Source organism: Macaca thibetana, chromosome 13 (assembly GCF_024542745.1).
Source record: "Macaca thibetana thibetana isolate TM-01 chromosome 13, ASM2454274v1, whole genome shotgun sequence".
In the NCBI taxonomy this organism is placed as follows: domain Eukaryota; kingdom Metazoa; phylum Chordata; class Mammalia; order Primates; family Cercopithecidae; genus Macaca; species Macaca thibetana.
The window spans coordinates 44053775-44078431 of record NC_065590.1 but is presented as its reverse complement, the minus strand read 5'-3'; the positions used below and the strand labels follow the sequence as shown (position 1 = coordinate 44078431).

The window sequence follows — 24657 nt, the reverse complement described above, 5'->3', positions numbered from 1 at the left end:
TCCTACCTCCTTGTCTCTCCTACACTGACCTACCTAACCACCAACTTCTATCTCTACCCATTCCAAATCCTACTCATTCTTCAGACCCAGCTTGAAATCCATGATGGCATGATGCATTCTGTTTGCCCCTCAGCCAAAAATGTTCTCCCTTTTCTGAACCCTTATGTCATTTTGATGATACTGCCTTAACATTGTTACTTTCTCTTTCCCTATATAAGTTTTTTGAGAGTATAAATAGTAAATAGTACATTCTCATGCTTGAAATGGTTACAGCACCTAGCACAAATTATGTACTAAAGACCAGAGATACAAAGGTAAATCAGATGTAGTTCAACTCTAATGTGAAGGAGGCATCCCTACAAAGTTATAATGTAAATTGACAAGTATTGTTTAAAAAAATAACATACACACGCAGACACACATAAAGTACTGAAGTAACATAGAGGAAGGATTACTTTATTTCTTAGGGAAGTAGTGGAGGGGATAGTCAGGGGAGGTTTGGTGGATTTAAACTGAATCTGGAAGAATGAGTAGAAATTAAATAAGGTAAGAGAAGCTCATTCCAAGAAAAAGAAATGACACACTCAGAGCCACAAGTACATGAAGCTACATGATACAAACAATTCTGTATGAATAGATGTAAGGATTTATGGAGGTTCGGAGATGTTAAGGGGAGATAACCCAGGAAAGATATGTTGGGGCCAGATTATTTCAGTCTTTGTTTTATCATAGGAATGCCTTATTTTATATGCTTTTCAATTTACAAAGCAGTTTCACATTGATTATTTGCGATTCATAATAATCTTTTTTTTTTTTTTTTGAGACAGAGTCTTGCTCTGTCGCCAGGCCTGGAGTGCAGTGGCGTGATCTCGGCTCACTGCAACCTCCACCTCCTGGGTTCAAGTGATTCTCCTGCCTCAGCCTCCTGAGTCGCTGGGACTACAGGCATGTGCCACCATGCCCAGCTAATTCTTCTGCATTTTTAGTAGAGACGGGGTTTCACCATGTTGGCCAGGATGGTCTCAATCTCTTGACCTTGTGGTCCACCCGCCTTGGCCTCCCAAAGTGCTGGGATTACAGGTGTGAGCCACTGTGCCCAGCCAATAATCCTTTTTTTAGTAGTCAACAACTCTCTTATTTGTCTAGTTATTTTAAATATCAGAAACCACATTAGATTTTAATTTTTCTTCTCAGTATACATTTGGGGAGAGAGGGAGTTACCAAAAAGAGAGGGAGTTACCAAAAAGAAAAACTTGTTGATAGTTTTTAAATCAAATTATATACTGATAAACTATCCCTACTCTTACTCTAGCCCCCTAAATATGCCATTTCCTATATAGCATTTGATCAGCATAGTATAGCAGCATTTTCTGCTATCAAAGATGTCTTTTAGCCACTGCTCTGTGCCTTTTTTCAAAAATAACAAGTTAAATTCTATTCTTTAAAAATATGAATTAAAATTCTGTCCTCCGTATTGTGACTTTTTTCTGTAAGCTGGATTGTTTTATTAATAATAATTTCTGATATTTTTCTCAGTGATATGTATTACCATTCTTTAGTTTGTATTTTTAATGGACATTTTAATAAAATAATTTGTAAATGTTTTTAAAAATCTGATTCTAGGATGTCTTTTAAAAATGGTGTGACATCCAACTGATATAGAGCATCCTATTTATAATGTGGGCCAAGCACCATGCTGTAAACCAGTTACTATCATGATGATCAGATTGAAAATGAAATTGCATTTCTGTCAATTACTGAGTTGGCAACTGTTCAATATATCTTAGCAGCAAGATGAAGAGCGACGTCGGCAGCTGAGAGAGAGAGCTCGTCAGCTAATAGCAGAAGCTCGATCTGGAGTGAAGATGTCAGAACTTCCCAGCTATGGTGAAATGGCTGCAGAAAAGTTGAAAGAAAGGTCAAAGGCATGTGGAGGTGAGTTAAAGAATCTTGTATCATTCTACAGACAACCCAGAAATCCACAGTGGACCTTTTGGGACTTTTTATTCTTACTTCAAAACGTTGCTTCAAAAATACAAAGTTTCTAACCTATTGATATGTTGCAAGACACCTAAAGGAAGCATAGTAAATTAGAAGATAACTGTTGCTGTTTTCCAAATCAACTGTTTGGCTTCATTTAAAAATACTCAAGAAGTCCTGTCTTAGAATATGCTTTTGTAAAAAACTCATACCTTGGTTTGTGATACCCCATGATTCCTCATTAATTGTATTAGGAGTATGTAAAATGTAATTGAGTCCCTAACATCTAAATCATAGCACGATTAGTGATGAGCTTTGTCGTGAAAGATTTTCATTTAAAACAAGATATTTAGAAAGTAGTTTTAACAATATTCTGGCATTATAGCCTGAGATGTTAGAAGTTTATATAAGTCCCATCTCAGTTTCTTCTTAGTCTCCTTACTCTGAGAGGGTCTTCTTCAGTATCTGCAGAGATTAATCTAAGCTTGATGTTGGGACAGCGGCTGTATATATAATTAAAGATAATTTTAATTTTACCTTCAGAGATGCTCAATTTGGACATCTTTAATTTGGAACATTTTACATTTTTAAGAGGAGTATATTCAGAAGGCTGTGAGCTTTTTATTTCGAAGGTATATAACCTACTTATCTACCAAAACATGGCAGATATTTGCCCTGAGTTAATCTTAGAATGCAAAGATCACCCTGAAGAGTAGGCAAGTGAAGACTCGAATAAGACCTTAAAGCAGCCGTCCTCAACCTTTTTGGCACCAGGAACTGGTTTTGTGGAAGACAATTTTTCCACGGACCAGGAGGGTAAGGAGGGATGGTTTCAGGATGAAACTGTTTCACCTCAGATCATCAGGCATTAGTTAGATTCTCATAAGGAGCATACAACCTAGATCCCTCACATGTGCAGTTCACAATATGGTTCGTGTTCCTGTGAGAATCTAATGCCGCCGCTGATCTGACAGGAGGCTGAACTCAGGAGGTAATGCTCACTCACCCTGTTAGGCCAGGTTCTTAATAGGCCACAGACTGGTACTGGTCCATGGCCCTAGGTTTGAGGACCCCTGCCTAAAAGGGCTGAAACAAAGATAAGCTATTCTTAGGTCAATGATAAGTTTCCTCAAAGTAAACAGAAACTTACTGCTGTTATATCTTATTGATTCCTTATGTTAAAAGCTTACTGTAGAAAATTCTAATGCTTATAACATCTAACCTTCCATCTCATACATCTGAAAGCTTCTTCCTCACACAGCTATGTATCTGTCCCTCTGGTCTTCTCAGAATGTCTATATCTTAGTGAAACCCACCTTGCCGGGTGCAGTGCCTCACGCCTGTAATCCCAACACTCTGGGAGGCAAAGGTGGGAGAATCACTTGAACCCAGGAGTTCGAGATCAGCCTGGGCAATATCACGGGACCCTAATGCTACAAAAAACAACAAAAAAAATTATTTTAATTTTTTTTCACTTTTTTTTTTTTTAATTAAATCATTACCTTCAACCAACTCGTGCCCACTACAAAAAATTTTTTTTTTAATTAACCAGGCATGGTGGCACACACCTGCAGTCCCACCACTTAGGAGGCTGAATTGGGAGGATCACTTGAGTTCAGGATGTTGAGGCTGCAGTGAGCTGTGATCATGTGACTGTCCTCCAGCCTGGGTGACAGAGTGAGATGCTGTCTCAAAAAAAAAAAAAAAAAAAAAAGAATTCTTCATCTTCCCTTTTTGATTGCTATCATGCAGGATTTTTATTGCAATTTCTACATTTTCTACTACAGTTTCAGTTTTATAGTAAGATCAGTAATTATTCACAGCTACATTTGTGTAATACTATGACAGTTTGCTGTCATTTATCATTAATAATTAGATGCTTCTTTTATCTTAAAAATCTCCACACATTCTAAGTAAGTCTTAATAAATCTTTGCCTCCTTATATCTTTGAATCATAGAAAAACCCCATGTTCTTATGCTCCAGATAGGCTTCCTGAAGCTATTAATGCCACCTTCCTGTGGCATCATAAAACCATGTAGGAGAACAAGTAATAATAGGATGAAGGGGCATTTGGTATCTATTTTTTGTTTTTCCCAGTAGTGAGCAGATAACAATGCTAAATGACTTGTAAACTCTGGGAAGGCTAAGAATTAAAAATCCTATTAATGATATGGGATGTGTCAGCTATATAGTTAGTCCTGTCTTTATAATCCGACTACACTTGAGACTAAGCCAGGACTAGACTAGGCAAGGAGACTGTCAGTGTTACAACCCAAAGTGTGGTTGCTACCTGGTAATGAGGGACAGTAAAGATCTGAATTTGCCATCATTCAACAGTCAAAGTAAACAAAGGACAAGTGAGGATTGGATCTATAGAGTTGGCAAGGAAATACAGACTAGAACAAGGAAAACCAGATGAAATGAAGAAGGGGCAGGGTTTGACAAATGACTTATGAGAACCTCCTGAGGAGTCAGGTTTCTTATTCCTGAAGGAGAACAAAGTGACCAGGCTCTATTTTTCCCATAGGACACAGCATACCTTGGATGTTGGAAGCAGCTACATATCAAATGGTAGTCTGTTTGTGAGAACTAAGGTTGACCTGAGACAAATGACACAGGCCTATTTCCTGTCCTCAGTGGTGGGTCTTGGCCTGTCTTTATAAAGGGATATGGAACAAACTAGGTCTCCTCTGGCCTCAAGGTCTAAGCCTTAGCTATTGAGAGTGAGAGTTGTGGAGAAATCTTTAGGACAAGGAGGAAGGTAAAATTCCTTTTGAAATTCAATGATTCATATACATTTATTTATCACACAGTGCCAGCCACTGTGCTTGGCCAGGATTTGGCAAACATCCTGGAAAGGGCCAGAACACTGCAGGTTTTGTAAGCCATGTGCTCTCTGTCCCCGCTACTCAGTTCTGCCCTTTGTAGCCTGAACTGCCCTTTGCAGTCTGGAACAATATATGAATGAATGAGCCTGGTTGTTATTTACCTTCAGAAGACAGTAGGCTGGATGTTGCCCCTGGCCTGTAGTTTGCTTACCCTTGCATAGCAAATTCAAAAATCACTTGAGTTCAGAGGAGTCTAATTTCTAAGTAAAAATGACCCTGATGAGGTTGGTAAGTCAAGGGAAAGAATTAACAAATGAGTGTCCACTCTTCTAGGGTCTAGTAGGAATCATCAGGTCTGAAAAGAGAAGTTTTGCTAAGGAGTAGTGTGAAAGGAAGAGAGAGAAATAATTTGAGACCAGCCTAGATGGAGAACTCGGGTAGGAAGTTTTCGAAGCAGTAGTGCAGAGTGATAAAAGAGGGTAGTGAAGAGCTGACATAATAAGGTGGATGCACAGCCTGGGGAATGTATTGAACATGATCATCACTCAGACCCACTGCCTGAACTCACCTGTGAAAGCCTACTTTTTCCGTTCTCAAGCAGCAACCAGCCTTGGTGAGCAAAGAAAACTTACTAATTTGGAGGTGAGGTGCCTTCAGCTTCATGATGTCCACAGAAAATACATACAAGATATTTTAGGTCACCCATAACTGTATATTCAGGCAATCAGAGACCTATATCCTGTTGCAACCAGAAATAGCTTGATTCTTGTGTAAATAACAGAATCACACCTCTCCTAGTAGCCATAGCCTAGCTTTCACTTACCCTCTGTTTGACATACTTGTGGGACTTATGAGAAAATCAGGTAGTGTATTACATATGTTTTTGTCATTTTTGCCTCATTTTGTAACTGTAGACCTGTGATGGCCTTATTTTAAAATCCTCATTCTGTGTAAGAAACAATGTGGGTTGTATGAATCTTTCCTTACAAGGTACAGATGTTGATAAAGTTTAGTATTTTTGGTTTTAGTTGTGTAGTATTGTGGTCAGGGAATAGGACCTAAATTTCTGCTTTGGGAATTTATTAATGTTTTATTTTGGCCAAATGCATATTAAATTTTTGTTAATGGTCTATGGACACATTTGCAAGGAAGGTGACTACATTGTTTTAAGATGATATTACATATCATGTCATATATCACATATATTATATATTATAAAGTATATCATATGATACATATTTTCTTATTATTTATTCCATAGCTTATCACTTTGCTTTAGTTAGATTAGATTTGCTTAACTTTAAACTGACGTTTTTGCCGCTTTTTATTTTTTGAGACAGAGTCTCAGTCTGTTGCCCAAGCTGGAGTGCAATGGTGCTATCTCAGCTTACTGCAACCTCTGCCTCCAGGGTTCTAGCAATTCTCCTGCCTCAGCCTCCCGAGTAGCTGGAATTACAGGCACCCGCCACCATGCGCGGCTAATTTTTGTATTTTTAGTAGAGACAGAGTTTCACCATGTTGGCCAGGCTGGTCTTGAACTCCTGACCTCAGGTGATCCGCCCGCCTTGGCCTCCCAAAATGCTGGGATAACAGGCATGAGCCACTGCACCGGGTGGGCCTTTGCCTCTTTTTTCTGTAGACAAAGTAGTACACTTTGTTTTGCATTTCGGATGAATGAAGAAATTTTTTTTAATTTTGCCCATGAGAATGTCTACATGATCCTTATTATTTCAGTTATGGAAAATAAATTTGTTGAGCTGAAATAGTATCTTAGGCCTTCAATAATTTTTATTTTCAGTTTCTATTAATAACATAATATCTGTATGGTGTTTCTTATCTTTTGTTTGATTTCTATAGAATAACTTCAAAAATAATGAATTTTATGGGGACCTTTGTTGAGAATTTTAAAAATCATAAGCGAGAAATTTTTTTGGAATTTTTAAGTATGCTTTTAATGATAACTGCACTTTCTGTTTACAAAATGCAGATATTCTCTCTCTCTTATTTAACTGTCACCAGACATCTTGGTTTCATTCAGTTTATCTATAAATAAAAAGTATAAGACTGGCCTTATTGACCACACTATTGGGATATCTATTTTGCTTATACTGCTGTGCAGTGTCAACTGGAATGCATTTTCATATTCAGTGCATATCAAATCTCCTTTTACCTTTTCCTGCACACACAGTACATAGCATACTTGCAAACCAGCTTCTGTTGTATAATGGATCTCTAGTTTACTTTCTGCCTTGTTCACCTACTGGGTTTTCAGTGTTTAACCATAAAGATCTATATATTATATTTATGCATTTATATTATGTAGTGTCTTTAAACACACACATGCACATGCACTTAAGCTCTGTAAGAATACCATTAGAGCATTTCTTACAGGTGTTAGGAAATATGTAACATTAACTGTTCAAAAGAATTCAAAGTTGATTGTAAAACTGAAGTCAATGAATGAAAAGAAAGTAGAAACCCATTCTTACGAAGACCTGAGCTGTGTAGATCACTTTTTACTCTTGCCATCCCAAATAGTAATCCTTTTATCTAAGGTTAGCAATACATATATGAACATTGAGTTAACCCACTCAGCATTACTGGGGAGTGGTAGTGTAAATGACACCTGTTTAACATCATATAGGAACCTAGCAATGTATAAGTGAGTAAAGAAAGTAGGTACCATTTCCTGGGTATCCCTGGAATCTGAAAGAACCCATATACAACCGTATTTCCAGACTTTCCTATTTTTTTTTTCATGGCAATGCCATCATTCTATTCACTCAGGCTGGAGAGTTTATTTTGATGGTGGCCTCACCCTTACTCTCCTCAGTATCCCTTCTCCCACAACCCAACATCCAATTGATTTCCAAGTTATGTTATACCTACTCCCAATTCTTTCATCCTAGGTTAGGCTGTCCATACTGCTTGCGTTGGGGTTATAACAGTCTCCAACTTGCATTTCTTGACTCTAGCCTTTCTGTTCTCCAGTCCAACATTTAGGTCAGCAATTTTGCATGACAGATGGTGTCACGTGCATAGGGCTCTCTTATGCACAGTCCCTAGACCACTTTTGCTTTCACATAAGAAGGCATATGAGAATGTGAGCAAGAGTGATATTATAGAAATAACAAATGAAGCTGCTCTGATAAAAGATGTAAGCTTCAGTACTTATATTACTACTAATAAGTTATACCCACTTCACAACTGATTACAATAAGGCACTTCGGTTGAAAACAGCTTATGGAGATTGCTGTTAAATTAATCTTCTAAAGCACAGTACTGATCATGTTGACCACCAGTATCTCTACATTCCTACCAAGTAAAAGTTAAACGTCCCATTCTGTCCTTCAAGACTCTCTATAAGTTTGCCTTTTAAGTCTTACCTTCTATTATTTCTCTTTAAGTATGCTTGAGCCAAATAGGACTTTATGCCATTCTCTGAACATAACCTACCCATTCCTCCATTCATGCCTGTAATGCCTTCGCCTCAATTGTACCTCTTGAAATTCTATACATTTCTGAAGACCTAATTTGAAGGTTAGCATTTCCAAGAAAGAATTCCTGGTGTCATTGGCAAAGAATAATCTCTTTATCTTTTGAATTTGCTCTGTACCTTATTTTTATCCAGTAACCCCCACCATACATGGTATTATAGTCCCTTGAATATGCCTTTAAGGCAGAATAAATGTCTCATACAACTTGGTATCTCCTCAACATCTAGCACAGTGTTTTGCATATTGTGTGTACAGTACACAGTAGAAGTTTCTTGAATAAAGGAATGAGTATTGAATTCTCTACTCTCACTCTAGATTAACTGTATTCAGTAATCATCAGTGGAGACTTATTGGCAGCAAAAAAGTACTGCATTAGATCCCTAAAAGCTATTAATAGAAGCTGTCTCTGACACAGAATAATGCTGAGGAAGTGTTCTGAACACCTTTTTGACACACAAGAAATATTTGTTAGCGTATTTGCAGGTTTTGAGGATAGTGAAATTGAAGATGCCCACTTCTATGAAATGAGTCAAATAGTTGATTAGCTGAGCACAGCTGATTCAAAAAGATGTCCCAAGTGATTGTGCTTAAATAATGAAGCCATGTATAATACTTTAGCTATTTCTTTGAAAGCATTTACCAATGTTTTTATCTCTATGCTTCCCTGCCCCCACCCCCCCGTGTGGGGGTGCATTTCTTAATCTTTTTTCCTTTTCTTTTTTTTTTTTTTTTTTTTTTTTTGAGACGGAGTTTTGCTCTTTCACCCAGGCTGGAGTACAGTGGCGTGATCTCGGCTCACTGCAATCTCCACCTTCTGGTTTCAAGCCATTCTCCTGCCTCCGCCTCCCGAGTAACTGGGACTACAGGTGCACACCACCACACCTGGCTAATTTTTGTATTTTTGGTAGTGATGGAGTTTCACCATGTTGGCCAGGCCGGTCTCGAACTTCTGACCTCGTGATCCACCTGCCTCAGCCTCCGAAAGTGCTGGGATTACAGGCGTGAGCCACCGCGCCTGGCCAATCTTTTTTCTTTATTATTTTCTTCTTCCAAATGGTTTACATAGTAGATGGGAAGTCTTCAATAAATGTAAACTATTGTTATTAATATTAATGCTCATAGTAAGCATTTACGTAGGAAGCCAAAACTCAAGCCTAAAGATGTGCAGTTTCAGAAAGGGGCAAATGTTGATGGATTAAACCAAACTGTAGAATTTTGGAATTTCTCAATTGGACAAAAATCTTTGGAATACCTCACTACTAATAAAAGTTGCCCACTTAAAAAAAAAATTGGGTTGCAGAGCAGTAGGGGTATTCTTCAAATCACAGGGCTACACAGCTATTTCTCCAAAAGGTATATTGCCTGTCTGTTGGATAGAAATTAAAGTTAAACCTTTAATGTGCAACTAAAATTGCTGCTGTGCCTTTTCAAATATATAGAATTCAAAATTACTGAAACAATTTTATCACTAGGATTTGGAGAGGAAAAAATATCTACTAAAAATCTTTAATGTCAAAAATTGACTCCATTAATTAATTATTACCCAAAACATTTTACTAGGGATATAAAAAATTATGTAAGACTTTCTCATTCCCATATATTTAATTTTGGTTGATAATTTTTCCCAGATTTTGCTCTACCAAAATTTATTGTCTTAGTTGTTTTTGAACTTTCCATTGTATAAAGGCACTGTATATGCTAGTCTCACTCTTAATCTATCCATAATGTTTTTATGATAATATTTTATTAATAGCATAAAAGTATTTAAGCCTTCATAAAAATGACAAATATGTATATATATAAGGAATGTGTGCTTATTTATGCATTTAAATCTAATAATCTGATAAAAGTGTAAAATTTAGAAATATTTGATGACTTTGTCACCAAACCAACTTATATTTTTGTGTGCCATTGTTAGAGTTACTTATAGATTACACTTTAAAATACAGGGACTCAATGAGCTCAGTGATTCAGAGACAGCGTGTGGCAAATTGTCAAAACCTTTGCATCTGCTTTGATGTGGTAATTCATGTTTGACATATGGATGTAAAATATAAATGTTAATCCAATAGTGAAAGAGTGACTTAAAACTGATTTCTTAACTTGCTTATCTGTGTCTGGCCTGAATTTGAATAACTATTACTAAAATACTGGTTTTTCTTCTTTAATGTTTTGGATGAATGATATAAAATATAAATAATAGACTAACATTATTGCTACATGTTCCTACAGATGAAAATGATAATATTGAGATAGATACTAACGAGGAGATCCCTGAAGGCTTTGTTGTAGGAGGTGGAGATGAACTTACTAACTTAGAAAATGACCTTGATACTCCCGGTAATTTCAAATTATAAATGTTTTGTGTCCTGCTGCATGGCAAACTTTATGGTTATATTTTTATTATCTCATCAATAATAATAATTTTGTAGTTTTATTACATCTTAATGGCCTCATAAACCATTTAGGTTAATCCACCTTCCATCCATCAATTTTATGTTATTTTGTTTTGGGTTGGATGTTAAAATTAGCAATAACATTGGAATAGCAAATTGTAGTTGTGTTCTCTTATTATTAAGATTCACTATTGTATTTTATGTCATGTGAGACAATCTGTAGGCTTTCAATAGTTGGTTCCCTTCTCAGCTTAAATATTTTGGTGTAATGTCATAAGGTGTATATTCCACATGTAAATCTAAACCATGGGATCAGATTTTCTGATTTAGTTTAGAATTATAGTCTTAGTGGTAATATTATTTTGCAGATTTTCTTTTTACCTTAAATACTTAAATATTACTCTAGTAAATGATTTTACATCTACTTAACTAATTACAATAAGACACTTTGAAAACTATATAGACTGCTGTTAAATTAACCTTATGTTTTATATCAATAAATCACTTTGGCAATGGACCTTTGTAAGTTCTTATTTAAAATATAAAGCTACTTGCTGGTGGTTTTTAATAGGTGAGTGTTGCAAATGCACTGCCTTTTATAAGCCAGCAGCAAGTAGCAATCCAAAATTTTGTATACCTAAGGGGTTCCATAAATGCTTGTTGAATTGAATTCTTATAGCAATAAAAAGTCTTTGGTGATTTCTTTAGACTTAAAGGAAGGAGGCAAAGTCTCTAACATTTATCTTTTCATGTAAAAAGCTAAAGGGAGTGAGAGCAAGCATACTTTTTCCTATCCCTGTCATGCCCCTGCAATGCTAAGCGGCTCCATTTCTTTCCCTGTTGGAAATACTACTATTATTTCAAGAAACAGGTGACCAGGGTTTTCCTGACTATAACGAACACTCAAGAAAACTCATGCCCTTTTGGCAGAAGCTCCTTCATGCCCCGGTGTTAAATTATACTATTGCTAAATAGAATTTGGTATATTTATAATTGTGCAAGTCCAAAAGAATGCTGATATTTAAGGAAAACTGTTAAATGTTTAACCCAAAATTATAACTACATTTTACTTCTTTCTGTTTAAAATACTACAGAACTTGGTTAGGTTTGATTTTTTTTTTTTTTTAAACATTTTTGTTGTTGCTTACTCACCTTCCTACCATAACAACCACTAAAGGCTTTATCAGAAACCAATCACATCTTTTTAATGCTGAGGACATCCATAAGTACTGGATTGAATTTTTTAATATTCAATTTATGGAAGTATAAAATCAGTAATAATATGTGATGCATATGTCCTGATTCTACAGTAGGTTAGTAACACAGGAAAAAATAGCCATTTCTTAGGTAAAATAACGGGAGAATTTTCTAGTTTCAGCTGTAGCAACTTTAGGGAATACTTTAAAGATTGGTTAATTTTAATCCTAATAGGCTTGACTCTTGTCCTTTTTAAAAACTCTCTTCCTACTTAATGTTTTCCAAAAAGAACACACATCTCAGCCTTCCTGTTTGGAGTTAACTAATAAATTGTTTATGGCTCTCAAGCATGCCAGTTAAGTGTTGGCATGTAAGTAGACAGGCCTCCCAATTCAGATTTATGGTTTATTTTGTGGCAATAAGAAATAGGAATGCAAACTAGAATCTAGAAGCCCATAGAATATATTATGATTTTTATCCTTGCTTTATTTTCCCCCAAAATTTTTTTCATATGTATATGTCATAATGTTTTAATAATAAATTGCTTAATCTTTATCTTGATTTGACCATAGTTCATCAGATATTGTTTAAAAGAGAAGCCTTGCAATATAAACTGACCAATTTGCATGAAAGTAATGACAATAGCATTTATTAAGAGTCTTATAATTAGAAAAGTTATTAATCTTTATGAAAAATATCCAGCAAATGGTGGACATATCTATTGCAACCATTTTATTAAGGAGTTGCCTTTTATTAATTTAAGAATTAGTTGTGTTTCTACTCATTTTGAACTATTGTATTATGAAAGATTAATGTATATTAATACATTCCAAAAATGTAATAATCTGTATTGTATTTCTGCTATCTAAGTAGAGGGTATTTGTAAACATATACCCTGTTTCAATGGTGGTTATATAGGTACATATATAAACACTGGATTCTAATAGTATGTACATGATGACGATCTGAGATAATGTTAAGAATTTGTTTTAATATGGCATTATATTTATAAATCTAATATACTAAAAGAATTAAAACTATAAAATAATATTCAAAATGAAATGTATCTCTTCCTTTAAATATCTAGTTTGTTATAACTTGTTTTATTATGTATAACATACAGTGTTTATATAAATATATACATCACATACAGGCACAGGTTTTTAGGTAAGCATTAGCTACTATTTAAAGTATAACTAAGCTCTCTTTAGATATGTTGACTGTATTCTTTAAGGGGAATGATTTTGGTGGGGGAATATACATATGTAAAGGATTTTTCATATGTCTAATATAATATCCTTTTCTTCTTTCTTTTAAAATATAGTAATACTTTTCTGAGCTCACATAAAATTGACAGTCTACATATCTAAATGCATCTCACTCAGTTATTCATGGTATTTGCATATTTAACAGAACAAAACAGTAAGTTGGTGGACTTGAAACTGAAGAAGCTCCTAGAAGTTCAGCCACAGGTGGCAAATTCACCCTCCAGTGCTGCCCAGAAAGCTGTAACTGAGAGCTCAGAGCAGGACATTAAAGTAAGTCTTACTTGTTTAAAACATTTGGCTTAGTATCTGTGTCTTCTAGTTTCTGCCAGCAGTTAATTCTAAAAGCAATTTTTTACCAAATTCTTCACCAATATTAAGATTAGGGTATAAGAAATTTTTACTGGTGAGGTGTGGTGGCTCATGCCTGTAATTCCAGCACTTTGGGAGGCCAAGGCAGGAGAATCAGGAGTTCAAGACTAGCCTGGGCAACATATTGAGACCACGCTACTGAAAGTAAAACAATTAGCCAGGCATAGTGGTGTGTGACTGTAGTCCCAGGCTGAGGTGGGAGGATTGCCTGAGCCCAGGAGTTCAAGGCTGCAGTGAGTGGTCATCATGTCACTGCACTCCAGCGAGGGACACAGGGCGAGACCTTGTCTAAAAAAAGAAAAATTAATTTAAAAAAGTAATTAAATAGGCAGTAAGTAAATATCAATATGGTAATCAGTATTCATATACTATTTTTCAGGGAAACTACTGCTTTAAATTGTTATTTCAAGTAAAAATAGAGGCAATATGGAAATTATTCTTGAGTTCTATATCTATGTATATTTTCCTAAGAAGAATACTGTTAAGAGAATTCTAGCGCATTTTTCAATAATCCTCAGCCTTCTGCCTGTTTAGATGAACTATATGTATGTTATTTATAAGAATCATCACACCTGAAAATGGTAATGTGATTGAATATAAATGTTTAAGATAACTTGCATGTGTTTTGTGCCATTTTGCATCTTACCTTGTGTAACATTTTAGTCAAAATGCCACATTATAAGAATATTATTAGACTGTTTATATTATTCCCACCCACATGTTTCCCTGCTTTCCTCACAGTGGTTAGTATTTCTGTAGCTTTAGGGCACTTCCAGTCCTGTATAACTTTTCACCCACCTGCGGACTATAGGGACTGCCCCGCTGACTGAAAGGATTTCCTTCCCCTGACACAGAGATGCTTTGAAGTCCCAAAACAATGACTTTCATTGCTTTTCCCCTATATTGTCAGTTTCTATAAATTGGTGATGAAAGTGTGTGGCAGCACTAGAGGACTTTTGGTCTCTATCTTTGAACAAAAGGAAGCCTGGATCAGGTCTGATTTTTTGCGTTCAATTTAGCTTTCTGCAGTGGATTTAATGCAGAATGAAGCTGGCCTAAGAATAATACAATAGATTGAAAAGGCTAACTGAATTAGTGGGTTTAGAGGAATACATTTGTAAAGTGGCAGAAGTCCCTAGTCATAAAAAGGTTTCTTAAGATGGGATTTGCTGGCTAATCGCACTGATATTTTAGCATGTTGCCAGGCCTAAAAAAATTTAGCTGTGTTTGTTTATTTTGGTAAAGACTTGAGTTTTAGACTATTGGATAGTTATTATAACAGTAGAACTCTATTTTTCTTTAAAAAAATAAAATAAAAGCCAAAATTGTTCCTACCATAACTATATGGCTAGGATATTACAAGCATGATATTAATGATAAATGCATTAGATAACTCTAAAAAAATAAAATAGTGCTATTTTCATTTTTATGGTTTATCTGTATAGATAAAATTGGTTTTGCTTTCCAAAACACTCTTACATAGTAGTCTTTAAAGTTATTCCAACAAAAGGTATGCTTTAAACAGCTTGCCTTTGTATGATTCCTTTTAGTTAAGATTTTGAAAATGGTGTTTATAAAGAACATATAAAGTCCATCTGTTCTCTTGAAGCTTTCAGCGTTGATTTGGGTTTTAATTTTTTTTAATAAAATGCAGTTTACACATTTATAAATGAGGCATTCTGTGTTTGTGGAAAAGGATAAACTGTTACCTTCCCCTGAGGATTCTGTATCCCAGGCCTCCTTGAGGCTAGAGAATAGGCCATTGGAGGGCTCCCTCATTACCGATTGTCTCAATGCAGAGGAAGGGCAAAGTCTTGGTAGCTTTTGATAACCAGTTTCAGCATTCAGCAGGCTTAGCTATTAGTCATGCATCTTAGCCTTTCCCTATTTACTTTCAAAACACTTAATAAAAATAATAAAAGATTAGGTATAAAATGAAATATTTGTTTGGTACACAGCACCTCGGTATCTGCAGCTTCCACACACTGCAGTGGTTCAGTCTTCTGGGATATTTCTTGTTGATAGAACCATTTGAATTTGTTACCAGTATTAACATGGGAAGCTCCGGAAAAGATAATTGTAGTTTCCTTAGCTGTAAAGGGCTTACTTACAAATCTGGCTTTGGAAAGTTATAGCTGATGAAATGCAGTTCAGTAGGGTAGTATTATAATCCTACCTTTTAGCCTTCATCCAGCATTAGTGGTTTATCTCAATGGGCATAAAATTAGAAACTAGTTCTTGTTGTCATACAAGTCTGTGGGGCTGTGCAAAACTGATGACACAGAATAGTGGGGAAAATAGGAGGCAAACATGGCTTTTAAATAGTATGTATCACTGGTGGAAGACATGTTCGTATCAGAGTTATCAGGAGTTAAACCATGTGTCCCAAAGTTTGTGATTACAGGTAACAGAACTTGCAGTTGAGCTATTTAAAGTACTTTAAAATCCTTTTCTTGCAAAAAGTTTCTAAATTAGTGTTTTCTTATATCAGTAAAAGTTGCCTTACTAATGTGTAATTTTATGTTTATGTGATCAGGACTCTGTTACCATGTGTTGTTTTACTTTTAGAATGGCACAGAAGATCTCCGGACTGAACGATTACAAAAAACAACAGAACGTTTTAGAAGTCCTGTTGTGTTCAGCAAAGATTCTACAGTCAGAAAAACTCAACTTCAGTCTTTCAGCCAATATATTGAGAATAGACCAGGTAGAACACTTTTTAAAATGTTTTCCCACCTTATGATTTAACTATATATAGATATCTATATATAGTTTATATATATATATATAAAAAAATAATCTGGTAATGTAAATTCACATTTCAATACACAAATATCAAGCTTTATAATAATTTTACATGTCTTTCCTCTTTTTTTTTTTTAAGAGATAAAAAGGCAGAGATCAATACAGGAAGATACAAAGAAAGGAAATGAGGAGAAGGCAGCGATAACTGAAACTCAGAGGAAGCCATCAGAAGATGAAGTGCTTAATGTATATTAATTTTTTGTGTGGTTTCATGATTGCTGATAATTCCAAACTGTATGTGGAAATAGTGCCTTTATTTGTTAAAATGAGATGTTAGGTTTTTTAAGATGTCAATCTCCAGTGCATTCAAAGCAGAGTGAGAGGGGTGCACTGTTGAATTAGTCTGCAGTGTGGTGATAATTGTCAGATAAAAAAAAATGAATTTTTCAGAGTTCCACAGCCCCAGTTTCCTTGAGACATTTCCATCAGGGCACTTCCCATAAAGAGATTCCAGTATTGATCTACCGGGAGGATTTTAATTATTACAATAGCAGATACCGCAGAGCTGCAGTTAGAGGGAAAAGTCACATGAGACCTGCTAGAATTTCTCAGCCAACCCATTTTGTTGGCTTGGGTTAATGGGTGTTCAACCTTTCCATTATCCAGATCAGCCGTGAATTACTAGCTGAATGATGTTTGCATTAATATAATATATATGGTAATTTCTTCACTTAATTAACGGGGAGGTTCAGCTCAGTAGGGGTATGGGCTGATCATGTGTAAAATTGATTTGTGAGGGAAATATTTGATAGACCGCAGGGAGAAAGCTGCTTTTGATGGACAGCTGCGGGACAGAAGCAGGAAGAACAAGTTTTAACTTGAATTTTTGTCTGGAAGCATAGCTCTCTTTAATAGTACTACTTTTTAAATTATCTACAGTTTTTCTAGGTATTTTCATTGTTTTCAGTGTTAAAATATTCTTTGTTGGATTTTGAAATCCTTACAAGTATACTCAGAGTCACCAACTACATTTTAGGACTCTAAAATCTTCTCATTTTAAGTTGTTTACTTTAGAAGACCTGGAGAGGTATAAGCTAGAAAAGAACAGCTCACTGATAATCCTGATGAAGTATTTGGTATAACTTTTAAGTTACAGAATACTTAAGTATACTATGTACTCACACTAAAGATACCTGATTATGAAATTTCTTTCTATTTTTAACTGAACCAATCAGTAAGAGCAATGAAGTTTGTGTGTTGCTTATCACTTCTACTTCCTTATATATTTGTTTTTTGTATTGTCTTTGCAAACTACTGTATTTGTTTTGTCTGTCTCTATGGGAATGAGAAAAGAAAATTTCCCTTTTGAAAATGTTCTACTGTCTGGTAGATAGGTTCAAAAAGCATTCACCAGATTATCCCAGATTTTAAAGTTACCATTAGCATTTATTCTATTATTGTATTTTTTTCTGTTATATTTTGCATTGAGATGGAAGAATATTGATTTTGTATAAATTTTTTAAAAATACAGTGACTTTTAACATCAAACTATCCTGAGAAATTTAGTTTTATGATTTCTTAAAATATTTTAACTTTACGTTTGTCAACTGCCATAATCAATTTAATAATAAGTTGGTATAGATTGAGGTCACATATGAGTACAAATTACTTACCAGTTCAAAAGGTATGTAAGTTATACATATAGTTAGACATATTCATTAATCATGAGAATTCTAAAATATGTTCATAATTAACATAATTCTTGATTTTATTTCCTGTTTAAGGAGTAGTGAAATATAATTCCCTATAGCTTCTAAGAGATCCATATGCTAGGTACTGAAGGAATTTGACAGAAGAAGTTTGTTCACACTTATTTCTCTGAATAAATAATGTTATAAGTACTTATGATAGTATTGGTGGTGGTAAGAATAATCATTTAATCAGTTCTTCAGTATTTCTTAGCTAATTAGATCTCTTAGCTCCAGAAATGTCAAAAGGTAAACAGGTAATCCAAAGGGAGCCATAATTAATCAGTTTTTATGACTATACCATAAATAACCCTGACTTTGATGATTTAAATTTGTAATATGATTGTTAAAATTAAAGGTATACTGGCACACATACATAAAAAATATATTTTTTAAACATGGATGGTTCAAAAAATAAATTTTCAAATTAAAATCCAAACTTGGCTAAATGGAAGATTAACAAAATCAATATGAGTTTTCTTAGATCTTGTGTAGCAAGGCTTGAAACCACCTGTCAGGTTACTATTTACAACTATAATAATTAGTAATACATCAACAGAATGGCATATTAAAGTACAGGAGCCAGCTGGAGGGAAAATTGGAGATATTGTGAACTTCCCTTAGGATCATTTTTAAAGTATTTTTAAATAATGTAATCATTTTGAAAAAAATGTATCTCTTTTGTATTTCCATAGAACAAATTTGTCTGACTGTCTCAGGATGGATGCTTTGAAGGTCAATTCCTTAGTAAAACTCCATTTTTGTATATTACACTTTTGAGTTAAAAGTGTCATTGGTGTGTGTTTTGATAATCACAAAGGGGAAAATTATCTTCTTTGTCCATGCTTAAATAACTCTGACTTAACTCTAAGGATAATTTTTTTTTAAACTTAGCATTAACTTTTAAAATCTGGCAAATCTGGCTGTGAAATTGTAAACATAATAGTAAACAGCTAAAGAGTTCTCTATTAACAAAAGTTTGGTATATGTAATACATATGAAAATTTTCTGAATCACAGAGAGTTGCTTTTGGTACTAAGGGTGATACTAAGGGTGTATTTGGTTCTCTAGGTAAGTGCTTTACTAAGTGTTTATAGAAAGGAAAAATGCAACTTACAAGTGATTTTTTTTTCCTTCCTGTTTGTTCTTGTTAACAGAAAGGGTTCAAAGACACCAGTCAGTATGTTGTAGGAGAATTGGCAGCACTAGAGAATGAGCAAAAGCAAATTGACACCCGTGCCGCGCTGGTGGAGAAGCGCCTTCGCTATCTCATGGACACAGGTACGGTGCCCAATTACACTGTAAACAGTTTTGGCAAATTGAGCGTTCACAAACTCTTATAGAGTTTTGGAAGTGTGAATCTTTGAAGCCTGAATGTTCAGCAAAACTGCCTTGAAAATAAAAAGGCTGCGATTTGCAGCCACCTCTCTGGGCCCTGGTGATAAGAGTGCCTTCATGGGAAGTGATAACTCGCCCTGATACCGTGTGAGCCAGCACTATTGAACAGTGTGCTCATCCATGCAGAGTTGGAATACACATCTGTGCCTCATTGATATGCCACTGCTTAAAAAAAAAAGTAAGATCTTTACTGTTCTACTGATTCATTGGGGAAAAAAAAGATTTGGCCAGCTAAAGCCATGTACTGCATGAAACAGAGCACTGTGCATAGGGGACGGCTCCATGGACTAGATCACTGAAATTTGAGAATACTATCTGGTTACTGATGCTCCACAATTTTTTTTTAAGAGAACAGGTTTTTAGAAGTCTGTGATACTTTGTGTCACAGTTGCATTTGAAAGGATTAAGGTATATAGCAAGGTTTGTAAAGATGGGTTAGAGCACCAAGTTAGCTCCTAACCAGAGGGCAGATTGGCTTTTTAATGCTGATTGCCAATGGTGATTGAATAGATCTGAGAGCACAATAAGCAACTGGAAAGGAACTGTGTGTGTGTGTGTGTGTAAAATGCTACCCCTACAAAGATATTAAAATGTGAAATAAATTAAATCATTCATACCAAATTATAAGTTATATGAAGAAAAAAAGTCAAAAAATACAAGTGGAAAATTCATTCCTGTAATCTAATTAATTGCTTTAATTGTATGACAGTGTTAAAATAAAGTAGATTAGCATGATTTAGGATTGGAAAGCTTTCCTGAACTTTTTCTTCTCTATTTTCCAAAAATGTATTTAAAATAAAAGAACTTCTCCAAAAATAAGCATTTATATGGGACATTTGAAAATGCATAGATTAGTGAAATCAGAACATATTAGAACAGGAAGGAACCTTAGGCTTTATCTGGGACAGTGGATTTCATACTGTGTTCTATGGAGTCCTAAATCTTCTTCAGAGGCACCTCAGGGGCTTGCCAGGACAATAAGGGAGCAGAAAGTAGACAGACATCTGGATTCCTTACCTTACTTCAAATAGAGTGGCTCTGAGTTTATTTATCTGAAATAGTGGGCTTTTTGAAACAGTTTATTTGAAGAAAAGGTTCTACTGCTTAAAATTTAAAACCAAAAATACTTTTTAAAAAATCTATTACTTAATCTTTTCATTATATAGGTGAGGGGACAGAGGCGTAGGAAACATTCAAGGTCAAACAGATCACCACATGGTAGACCTTAGATTAGAATTCAGGCTACCAGAACCCTATCATACACGATCCATCTTGCTACACCAGAATATGTAGCCCATGTATATCAATCCCCTAACAAGTTACATGCATGTTCAGTCTTACACCTGTATACTTGTATGGATTCAGCATGGATCCATAAACCAATGTATTGTTTTATATTTGCATTTTTTCTTGGGTTTCTTAGGGATTTTGAAAATATTAGCTATGTTACCTATATTAAACATATAATTACTAGACTGAATAACATTTGTAATATATTTTTAACTATTTCCTATAAATATTTTAAGGAGACACATTTCCTTTTTTATTTTCCAAACAAATGGAACTTAACCGCTTTCCCTGGTTGTGTTGAATAAATTCAATGTTACTATACAAGAAGACTTGTGCCACTAGTGAAAAAGCTATAAATCCTGTTTCCTCTCCCCCTTTAGCACTTGGAGCCTGATTTATTGAGGGTTCTAACCAAAATAGACTCAATTTCTCCTTCCTACCCAACATATCACTAGTGAAGCTTTGAAATGGCCCCATTCCAACCATAGATGCTTTATAATCTGAAAGACAGTCACAGAATACAGGTTAAATCTAGAATCCTTTGGAGCTTATTTTATTTCTTACTTCACATGACAGAATCTGATCCTAACTGGATCTGCTTCTGCAGATTTAGACCAAAACTGAGTTGGTCTCCCAACTTCATAAGCTCCAAGAATCATCCTAGACTGTTTTTAAACCTCCTCCAACACAAATAATGTTTTAAGAGTTGCCTAAAACCTAGTATCTGAAGTAAGAGATAAGATGTTAGAAAGTGAAAGCATACATTCATCCTTTTCCTTTTTGGGTTCCAGTTCATTCCAACTTCTTATTTATTATAATGCCTTTTTTGGGGATGTTAGACATTTCAGTGTACTTTCTGATTCTCAGCCTAGAATTAAGGAGAGCAGATAGTGCCCGTGTTTTTTATATGATGAGACTGAGGCTCAGACAGGGGAAATGACTCACTTAAGATGATCTCATTAGGAATGGTGGAGTTAGGGCTTGAACCCAGGTTTTCAGGTTTTCTAGCTCTTGACTCAGTCCTCTTTCCTCACTACATCTTCTTTACAGAACAAATATACTTTAATCTACTATTTCAGTCTTTATATACTTGTAGATAATTGACTATATCCAGGTTTTTTGCTGATTTGAAATTCACATAATATAAAATTAACCATTTGAAAGTGCACAATTCTGTAGCATTTGGTACATTCGCAGTGTTGTATAGTCATCACCATTGTGTATTTCCAGAAGTTTTTCATCACCCTAAACACGAATTCTATTCTCACTAAGCAATAACCTTCTATTTTCTTCTCCCCCAATCCCCTGGGAATCTTAAATCTACTTTTTCTATGAATTTTCTTTATTGTAGTTATTTTCTGTAAGTGGAATCAAACGATATTTGTCCTTTTGTGTTTGGCTTCTTTCACTTAACATATCTTCAAGGTTCATCCATGTTGTAGCATGTACCAGTACTTCATTCTTTTTTATGGTTGAATAATATTATATTGTATGTTTATACCACATTTGTTTATTCATTCATCTGTTGATGGATATTTGGGTTGTGTCCACTTTTAGCTACTATGAACATTTGTGTACAAGTATCTGTCTGCATCTCTGTTTTCATTTCTTTTGGGTATATACCTAGGGTTGGAATTTCTGAATCATATGGTAATATTGTACTCAATTTTAAATGAGTTGTGAGGTTTAGGTAGAATTCAGAATACATTTTCCAAAAGAAACACTGTTGTAAGTGTCTACAAGCCAGACAAACCCACAAAAACCTGTTAATTCCAAATGTAACTAAATAATACTAATAGTTATTTTAGACCTGAGTCCTAGGCTTCCAGAGCTTGGGCAATATTGGATTTTAAGCACCACCCCTGTGACGTTGAAGCTACTTACATTCTGGGGGGAGACAGGATGGGTGGGGCCTGGATGGCAGCCCAGATTGCTGGACATTTCTCCTGGCATATTGGCAGAAGGCCTTAGCAAGAAAGTAGGAAAAGAATGTAAAAGTCTCGTATAACAAGATGGGGAGGTGCCAGGGATGAGAATTGCAGGAGCTGGGAAAGGGCACCAAAGACACAGATAGAACAGCTATGGGATTTATATGTTTGGTTCCTTCTGAAATTGTTCAGTAATCCTAAATCAGTGATAGTTTGAATACTGAGCAGCCATACTGTGTATGGGAGTGTGTGGGTTTTTTTCTTTTAAACTATATTTCAGGCCGGGCGTGGTCGCTCACGCCTGTAATCCCAGCGCTTTGGGAGACCGAGACAGGTGGATCACCTGAGGTCTAGAGTTCGAGACCAGCCTGGCTAACATGGTGAAACCCCATCTCTACTAAAAATACAAAAAATTAGCCAGGTGTGGTGGTGGGTGCCTGTAACCCCAGCTACTTAGGAAGCTGAGGCAGGAGAATCTCTTGAATCTGGGTGGTGGAGGTTGCAGTGAGCCAAGATCGCACCATTGCATTCCAGCCTGGGCAACAAGAGCAAAAGTCTGTCTCAAAACAACAGCAACAACAACAACAACAAAAACTATATTGTAAGGCATATTATTTTCAGCCATTTTATCTTGGGATCTGTAAAATCCCTCTGTAAATACAAGTGAATTTTTTTCTCCGCAGCTCTTAATGGGGGGTGTGTGTGTGTGTGTGTGTGTGTGTGTGTGTGTGTGTGTGTGTATAACTGTTTTTGAGGAGGAGTATTTTAGTTTCTAGTACTTTAACTTTGTAATGATTACTTCTTTGAGAAGAGCAAAACTTATTAGTTAGAAACATCTATGTATTCCAAGCTGACACTTCTTTTGTAAGTATAGTGCTAATGGATCTGTGCCAGCAGTGTTGTAACCCATGAAAAATGGAGTTTATAATGGAAATGCTGATGGGCCCTTTTACTATAGTGCTACAAACTATAATGAATGGTGTTTCTTTCCATTCCCAATCTGTTTTCTTTTAATGGTTATCAAACTTTTTAACTGTAGTATTTTAATTTAATCTAATGATTTCAGTTTTTTAAGTTACAGTGTTTTATTTACATTTTGAGAGTAAAAGTTAAAATATTCCTGAGCAGGGAATAACAATAAAATTGCATCTTGCAAGTTTATAATCTTTAAGCACTGAGTAAAAGGATCATGAGCCTTCTCAAAAATACTGATACTGTAGCTTTTTGTAGAGTATCCATTCCAAAAACCTAACTGGCCATTTAAAAATATTAAATATACTTAGGAGCCTTCTCAAAAATACTGATACTGTAGCTTTTTGTAGAGTATCTATTCCAAAAACCTAACTGGCCATTTAAAATATGAAATATACTTAGGGAAAAAATGAATTAAAAGAACTTTTTTCTACACATTCTTCAGAGTGTTTCTTTACCTCATCCTTTGAGGAATCAAATGTAGTATTAAAGCTGCTTTAAAGCAGGGAGTAGGGCCCACAAAAAAATAAAAATCAAGATGACAATAATGGCCAATATTTTTTGCATGCTTATTAGATATTTGGCTCTGTGGAAAGTACTTTACACATATTTTGTTGTTTCTCACAAAGGCCCTATGAGATAGGGTCTAGTAATAATTGGGACTATTAATAAACATCTTTTTCAGATGAGGAAACTGAGGCCAAGAGACATGAGTAACTTAGTTGCCCAATTCATACAGTTTACAAGTGGGAGAGCAGGAGTTAAACCCAGTCTGATGGCTCTGGAGCCTGACTCCCAGATACCACCTGACATGATCCCTGCTTCATCTCTCATCTTCTTAGAGGTGAACTTCTGATTTTCCTGGGGTTCTACTAGTAATTCTCTGGACACTATCATTACCGTTTTATGATTTATAATTAGTAAGTCAGAAGAAATAGATCAATATTCACTTCTTACGCAAAAAAGATACCTAACCAACCTGTTTAGCTCATTTGAGACCCAACAAGCTCATGTGCCTCTTAACATTATTTCTTTACCCT

General features: G+C 35.3%; 1 protein-coding gene and 1 long non-coding RNA gene across 13 annotated transcripts in view; one reads left to right on the top strand and one right to left on the bottom strand.

The window, feature by feature from the left end:
• EHBP1 (EH domain binding protein 1) overlaps nt 1–24657 on the top strand; it is a 363387-nt gene that overhangs the window by 295669 nt on the left and 43061 nt on the right. For 9 of the 12 annotated variants that reach the window (XM_050753431.1, XM_050753426.1, XM_050753429.1 and 6 more), the window contains 6 exons: nt 1788–1935; nt 10539–10646; nt 13313–13437; nt 16105–16243; nt 16421–16527; nt 19187–19310. In XM_050753431.1, coding sequence (XP_050609388.1) covers nt 1788–1935; nt 10539–10646; nt 13313–13437; nt 16105–16243; nt 16421–16527; nt 19187–19310 — 751 coding nt within the window. The remainder of the gene's footprint in view (nt 1–1787; nt 1936–10538; nt 10647–13312; nt 13438–16104; nt 16244–16420; nt 16528–19186; nt 19311–24657) is intronic. The other 3 variants (XM_050753437.1, XM_050753436.1, XM_050753435.1) reach the window with 1 other exon arrangement.
• Nucleotides 1848–24657, bottom strand: part of LOC126933622 (uncharacterized) — a 67942-nt gene continuing 45132 nt past the window's right edge. The window contains exon 3 of the long non-coding RNA XR_007718683.1: nt 1848–1896. This is a non-coding gene — a long non-coding RNA (uncharacterized LOC126933622). The remainder of the gene's footprint in view (nt 1897–24657) is intronic.